This window comes from Austrofundulus limnaeus, unplaced genomic scaffold (assembly GCF_001266775.1).
Source record: "Austrofundulus limnaeus strain Quisiro unplaced genomic scaffold, Austrofundulus_limnaeus-1.0 Scaffold759, whole genome shotgun sequence".
Taxonomy (NCBI): domain Eukaryota; kingdom Metazoa; phylum Chordata; class Actinopteri; order Cyprinodontiformes; family Rivulidae; genus Austrofundulus; species Austrofundulus limnaeus.
This window is the reverse complement of record NW_013953161.1, coordinates 63,637-71,371: the sequence shown is the minus strand read 5'-3', so window position 1 is coordinate 71,371 and position 7,735 is coordinate 63,637. Positions and strand designations below refer to the sequence as shown.

Genomic DNA, 7,735 nt, shown 5'->3' with positions numbered 1-7,735 from the left:
CTTTCTTTCTTTCTTTCTTTCTTTCTTTCTTTCTTTCTTTCTTTCTTTCTTTCTTTCTTTCTTTCTTTCTTTCTTTAAAATGCCTCAAAAATTGATTTCATACAGACCGCAGCATCTTTCAACTTGTGGAGAGAGCTGCGGCTGCTCAGCTGAAGGAGCGCAGCTGTAGAGTTTCCCATCCGGTTTGGGTCTTGTTTGACTGAAGTTTGGAGCTGTCACTCGAAGTTCGGCTCCAGTTCGACAGGAGCTGCACGTTAAATTATCACAATGACGAGCTGATCATGGCTAGTCAATCTGTCAATCGCTGCCCCGCTGTGCTGCCTTTTTTTTTCTCCTCCCGCTGTCTGCTGGTGTTGCTCCGGTGAATAAACACCTGTTTGTTTACCTGCTGCTGGACGTACAGCGGGCTGAGCTTCACCTCTTTGCCTTTCATTTTTTCCTGAACAATGATCTATATTATATTATTATAATAATAGGTCTAATAATAATAGATCATTGGGCTGTGAGGCTGTGTGTGTGCCTGGAATGTGCGTATGTGTCTGTGTGTTTTAGTCCCGATCAAACCTACGTGACAAAGAAACTTTTTAATTTGTTTAAAACAATATTGAACCACAAAGAGGATCTATGACTAATTTAACTCAGTTTGTTTAATGACTGATAAGAGGCAGATGTCCAGTGATAACCTGCTGGTTCTCCATTAAAAGACAGAGAGCAGTGCAGAGCAGGGCAGTCAAATGCAACTCAAACACAAAAACAGGCTCTTACCGTAAGTGATTTTTCTTGTATCAGGTCTTCCAAGTGCTAAAAACAAGCCAGAAAGGTCCACATCCTTCACTCCCAACATTATTTCCAAGACAACAGCCAGATCCTCCTCCAGGATCTCCCCACCGTCTTCGTTCTCATACATCTACAACACACGATGCTTTCAGATTAGTGGGATTTAATCACCATTTATCAATGCTGCTTTTTAAAGTTCTCACCTTGAAGGCCAGTTTTAAAGTCTCCATGGATTTCGAAGGCCTGTGTACTGTAGACAGAGCGACGATGTAGTGCCTGATGTCTATCTGTCCGTCTTCATGCTGGGAATAAAATGATCTCAGTGAGTAGAAGAATCTGTCTCGTTTCATTTAGAAATGTCATTTGCTTTCAACAAAGACCATAAACCATCAACTTGTAAATAAAAAAGCCATTCTTTTTTAAATCAGCCAGCTGATTTATCAACAATGATTTCCGTAATTTTGGGAGATCAGTCGATACTTAGATAAGATCGGTGGAAAAGATCTATTTCTCATCTACCTTTACAAAGGTCTGAAAATCAGCCACTGTCCCCTTTAGCTCTGCAGTGAGCTCTATCTAATGTCCAGTTAAAATAAGTTTGTATTGTTCAATTTTTTTTCAATAAAATAAGATTGAAACATTGAAGGTGTATTGTGACCTTACAACACCTGACAGTTTAATTTATTCATAAAAAAGTTATTGGCTAATATCGGTGTAGGGGTCACCTCAAGTGGAGGAACAAGAATTACTGTCTCTGAAGCAAGTCTCGGACGGGCCTTTAAAGAGACCAAAAACTCTGTTCCACTCTGAACTTAATTTAGGCCGCGACAGGTTATTCCAACCGTAGAAGGGACGTTCTCTTCCTCTTAATCAGATAATGAACAGAATAATCTCCATTCTTTGAGATTCATTTTTCATTTAACTATGAATGTTTATGCATCTGTTAATTAGAGATAATGCTTGTCACAGTCACATGGCAGAAGTAGAACAACTTATTTTCTCTCATTGTGCTTTAAGATTTATAAAGGTTTATAAAAGAACCACAGAGAATGTGATTACAAGGTTTTATTGTTTTGATGCAAATCACTGTTTTTATTTTTACTGTGAACACAGTAATATAATTGTGGATTTTTTTCTTGAGAAAATCTTTCATTTAACTAAAAAACGAATGGTTTAGAGTGTGGTTATGAAAGAGAAATGTTTACATGTTTGAAGTAATCATAAAATGTTTAAGTTTAGGTCTAGGTTTCTGCTCAATATAACATTGATTCATTTTTTCAGTTGATTTCATTTAAAAAGTTCTCAGCAGAGTAAGCAGGTCATCATGCTAGATGCATGTTGTTTACCCAACTATGCAGAAGCATTAAGATTATTGCTTCTGGTTGGATATGGCTGGCTCCTTGCAGTCTTCTAACTTTTCCTGATTCCCTGCTCTATCTAACACTTATCGCCGAAGGGCGGAACCAAAACTTGTTCATCTTAGGTACTAACCCGGACAGCTTTGACAGACACTTCTTCCTGATTCCAACTTGGAAGATTCATTGTTTTTCTCTTCACAAGAATTAGAGCTTTGGCTGAAAACCTAACTCAAGAGCCAACAAGTGGATTTTACAGCTAGGAACCTGATGGCATCGGTCCAGGTTCTACGGCTTCCTTAGCAATTATTATTTTTACCTTCTTTTGGGAAGTGATTTTATTTTGAAGAGAGGACCGGATCGGCTTGCCTCTCCCTCGGAATTGATGCAGACCCAGGAGACACTGAATGCAACACTCTGAGGTTATCGGTGTGTAAGAGTGAGTTTAAGGTGAATTAAGCTTTTCCCACATCTCTCATTCATAAGGTTATGAGGAAACTTTTACCAAGGTATTTCTCATTACTTGTTAATATCTTGACTGTGCGAAGTGAAAAGTGACACAAGAGAACGTTCAGACAAGTTCAAGTTGATTCATAAAAGACTATGCAATCATTTATTTACACAAATTGAACAGATCATAAGTTACACTTGATTGTGGTTATTCCTATAACAACCATCAGAGTTGAGATAAAACCCACGTTCGAATTTCAATTCACATCAACTCAGATTACTTAAATAGAACAGTAAAACGTCAGTTCTGATGTTAACAACCAAATAACTTTACTGGCACTTTTAGCTTAAGTTTTGGCAAATTAAGAACAAGGAAAGGAGGAAAGTAAGATTAGTATGTTACTATGACTTTTACTTTTATCAAAGTGTGGGTCAACTGGAACTGCACGTCTTTTCTAAGCTCAGGTTCCACATGACACGTCACTCCGAACACACCAGCTTTTACCTGATGATGACTTCTTAAGGCACCCTTGGGGTAGGAGCTGGCTCGCCCCCGATCAGTCAGGGAACTGATGTCGGCTCGCTTACCGGTCATTGGCGAACAGGTGTTTTTCCAGGTAACTTTCGTCTGTTTCAGTCCAAGCCAGAAAAATTCAAGCCATATCCAGTTCCTCCTTCCAAAATAAAATCTCCCCTCAGGAGTTAAAAACACACTCAGAGGCTCGGCCTCGGGTTGAGACCACCGGCAGGCATGCCGGGTCCCTGGCTGTGAAGTCTTCCCTAATTAGTTCATGGGGATTAGACTTAAAGTCAAACTGAGGTTGCTCCGGAGAGAATCCCAGCTGTCTTCCTAGGTTGGAATCAGGAAGAAAAGTGCGTCGCTCAAAGCCGTCCGGGTTAGTAAAAGAAACGGACGAAAAGAAACAGACGAACTTTGGTTCCGCCCTCAGGCTTAGAGATGAGTCAGAGAAAGAAAGATGAAGATTTGCCAGCCGGCGCCAGCCCAAGGTCAAAATTTTGTGGTTGTTCAACAACATGATATGATAACCTCTTTTCAGCTTTCTTCTGATAGACTAAGAGAAATCACTGCAAAACATTTATAATGATTAATTAACATTTCTGTTTTATAATCAGTTCTGAACCTTCTGTTAGTCCAGATAAATGAAAGATTTTCTCAGGAAAAATCCACAATTATATTACTGTGTTCACAGTAAAATAAAAACAGTGATTTACATAAAAACACAATGAAAACATTGTAATCAGATTCTCTGTGCTTTTTTATACCATTATAAATCTTTAAGGCACGGTAAGAGAAAATAAGTCATTCCACTTTTCCTGTGACAGTCATTATCATGATTTAACAAATGCATAAAGATTCTTAGTTAAACAACGAATCACGAATAGAAGAGATTGTTCTGTCCATTATCTGATTAAGAGAATTGAGGGGTTCTCTTCCACGGTTAGGATGACCTTTCATGGCCTAAATAGAGTTCAGTTTGTGACAGAGTTCCTGTCCTCTCGTCAGGCCTGTCCGAGACCTTGCTTCGAGGCAGTAAATCTTGTTTCTTCACTCGAGGTGACCCCTACAGGTGAAAGTAAGTGAACCCCACAAAGTCCACATACTGACCAGGTGATTATATCCTGATACCTGACGTGGCGGAGAAGTCATCAAAGGTAAAGACCAATGTGTTATTAGCAGACCTGAGTCCAGCCGGAAGTCGAGTCGGAGAAGTTGCCTGTCTGGATGACTCATGCTTGATAAAGTAAAAGTAGAAAACTAATCTTATTTTCCTCCTTTTTTTAAAACTACTTGCCTGGCCAGAATCTAAGTTTTAATGTGCCGGTAAATGTTTTGGTTTATTCAAAATCTGAACTGATGTTACTATTTCTATTCTGAGTGTTGAGTTGATACTGACTGAGTTCGGAAGTGTCCTTATATCGTTATTGATTCTAAACTTGTTATAGGAAAATTGATTGCTCACAATTAAGTTGTTAACTCATGATTTGTTTGATTTATGTAAATAAACGATAGCATTCGTATGAGAGGTGTAAGAAACCTTACTAATTGATAAGTGTTTCCCTACAATCAGAATCCACAGGTCAGAAATTTTAAAGATCTGTGATTAGCCAGAAAACTTTCATGTGAGGTGACTAAAAATATCAAGTTTAAGCTCATTTTTGATTATCCTTTGTAATGATAAATTAAATAAATAAAAAAATAAAGAAGATGGCAGATACACATTTTTGATAAGTGTTTCAGAGCGTACCTGATCAAACAGGCTATGGACTTGTTTAAGAGCGTCTGTAACTGGCAGGTTGAGGAACTGGGCAAAGTCCTCCAGTCCCAGTCTGTCTCCATGCAGCTTTGCAGCCCTGTTGGCCTGTTCCAGCAGCTTGTCTGTGCTCTTCGCTCTCAACCTGTTTAAAAAAAATAACAAGCGTACCATATACAATGAAGGTGGATATGTGGATACCTTCAAGATGAAAATTTGAATTTAATCACAAGTAATTTTAAATTTTATTAAAATTGTTAACTAAAACACTCAAGTCAACAGGCTGTTTGTTTATACAGTATGTACTGATGTTTTATTTCTAATTCTAAAGTAATTGTGCATTTATTACCACTTCTGCTGTTCTGCTCTTTGTGATTTAGTATTAAAAGCCTGACAGCTGATGGGATTATTAATTAGCTACGTTATTAGCCTCCTGAGCAACCTTCATCAACACAATCTAATGCTTCACAATCTAATATCGCCCTAGTTAATAAGATATTCAGCCAGCAGACACAGTGATCATACATACACAACCACAGGCTGTTACATGATTGCCTCTCTTTCATGACAGCAAGCGATAAGGAGATTTGATCTGAAAGGATGGCTGTGTTTCAATTCATGGGTTGCAGCTGATGGAGACCACCTAACATTGGACACGGTCTACGTGGGCCATTTGTGTCGGCTGCATAAACGGCTGTGACGTTTTCAGGGTTTTGTTGGCTGCATGAGTAGGGGGCTTACGAATGACAGCCTAGGGTGCAGGGCAGTGATGTAAGCAGCCAACTTGGGCTGCAACCCATGAATTGAGTCACAGTCATAGAGTCTAGGATGGATCAGTCTGCATGTTTCTACAATTCCACCAACAGGTGTCAGCATTTGTGCACCCTTCTCTAGCATGTTCCCACATCTAACAGCTTGTTCAACAGGTCGATCCGGTCTGTCACCTACCCCAAACGACACACTAGCTGGTTGAACTGCAGCAGGCTCCTGCAGTCCTGGATACCCAGGGGGCCCTCTGACAGGATGATCTCCCGGTCTTCAAAGGACACGTCTGCTAGTGGTACCTTCAGGGCCCTTCAGGAAGAAGGGAAGGATTTTACAAGTAATGTTATTGACATCCAGATCAAACCAAAGCAGATGATGTGATTCATCAAGTTCACTTCTACAAACACTTACTTAGCCATGAGCTTTCTGACGTTGTTTGCAAACAGAGCAGGATTTGCCTTCTCCTCCTCTGATGGATGGTAAACAGGCAAGTACTAAAAGACACAGTGCAAGAAAGTCAACTCAGTTCTGCTGACACATCACAAAACTGAGCCACAATGTAAAAATGCAGAAAAAAAATATGATCAATAGGATAATGAAAATTAGTTTTACTGATTTCAGTTTTTAACAACCTCTCACCTCTATCTCCACTGAATTATGAGGCTGGCACAGAGTTAGCCATAAGATCTTGTACCTGCATAAAAGAAAAGTTAACATAACAAGTTGTTCCACACAGTTCAGTGTTCATCTTTAGTAAGATATAAGGCTGCCACAAATGATTATTTTTATAACCGATTATTCACCGATTATTTTTTTCGATTAGTCGACTAGTCGGATCAAACATTAATTGAATATAAAACATAGAGCTTATCGTGCCAGAATGCAGCTGCTATTATACAGTATAACCATCGTTAGATTTTAGCTATATGCTAACTAAAAATAATTGCTGTGCAAGGCAGATATTGCACAGGCTTCTCTTTCATTTTCTTAAAATGATACCACACTTGGCGCTTAATTTAAGCTTCATTGCCAGGTAGCCATGATACCAGAGCCTGTCTGTATAATGTCATGTGACGTCCACGGCCTACCCCAGTTACCACTACTGTGCATATGTGTCAAGGACAGAAAGGCAGATGTGGCAGTGGAAGGTGTCAAAGCAATTTGGAGAGAAAAACAAAGTAAAGAACAAAAAAAGGAAAGAAAACGATTAATCGATTATTAAATTAGTCATTGATTATTTTAATAATCGATTAGTCGTCAATTAATCGTTGCAGCCCTAGTAGGAAACAGATCATATTGTAACCACGTATTGAACAGGGAAGCTGCATTGATTGAGAAGGAAACTTACGCTCCAGGACCCTGCCATGTCCACGTAATGGTGTCCTACAGACAGGAAAAATAACAGAAAACACTCAGAAACCTCACTTACTTCTCAATAATAATATTGTTAATGTTTAGTATGATTACACCAAGACACAATTCATCAGCCTTCCAAGATAAAATTAACGGCTAAAAATAGTTTATTTACATGAGTTCACACTGATGTTGCCCCCATACCGCACAGAAATTTTAAATATTTGATGGATTTGCAAAAACTTTTTTTTTCTGATGACCAAAAATTCGATATCCAACAAAAGAATGACTTTAAAGTGCCTGTGACATCAAATTTTTATAATAAATATGAATGTATTTTTGGAAAGATAACATTGATAACAGTGACAAAGATTTCACGCCACTAAAATGAACAGTTGTAGAGATATTCACATGTGACGAAAGAGGAAGTGCTGTCAAAGGGGAATGTCTGAATGTAAACAGAGCATTGCTTAAAAGGCTAACAACACAGACTGTAGAGAAGAATTTGATGTTTCTTTAGATTATTTTAATCACTATCAGAGAGATGAAAAAGAATTCAAATAATATTGTTTCAGTAAACAAAAACCAGGGAGTTTTCTTTGTCAAATAGTTCCCCTTTGATGTCACTTCTTGTTTCACTTTAGCTGAGCAAAATTAAAAAGAAAATGTGCCAATTATGTGACATAATGGGTAAAATCATATGTACTATGCCAAGTTTCTTAAACAGAAACATATTTTCTTTGACTTTTTGTACATCAAGAG

The 7,735-nt window shown here is 38.4% G+C and overlaps 1 protein-coding gene across 1 annotated transcript in view; it reads right to left on the bottom strand.

The window, feature by feature from the left end:
- The window catches only part of lpcat1 (lysophosphatidylcholine acyltransferase 1), a 27,818-nt gene that overhangs the window by 4,000 nt on the left and 16,083 nt on the right, over window positions 1-7,735 (bottom strand). Inside the window, exons 7-13 of the mRNA XM_014028418.1 lie at window positions 6,969-7,003; window positions 6,260-6,314; window positions 6,032-6,114; window positions 5,804-5,929; window positions 4,850-5,000; window positions 981-1,079; window positions 766-907 (exon numbers count right to left, since the gene is read on the bottom strand). Of these exons, the coding sequence (XP_013883872.1) occupies window positions 766-907; window positions 981-1,079; window positions 4,850-5,000; window positions 5,804-5,929; window positions 6,032-6,114; window positions 6,260-6,314; window positions 6,969-7,003 (691 nt within the window). The remainder of the gene's footprint in view (window positions 1-765; window positions 908-980; window positions 1,080-4,849; window positions 5,001-5,803; window positions 5,930-6,031; window positions 6,115-6,259; window positions 6,315-6,968; window positions 7,004-7,735) is intronic.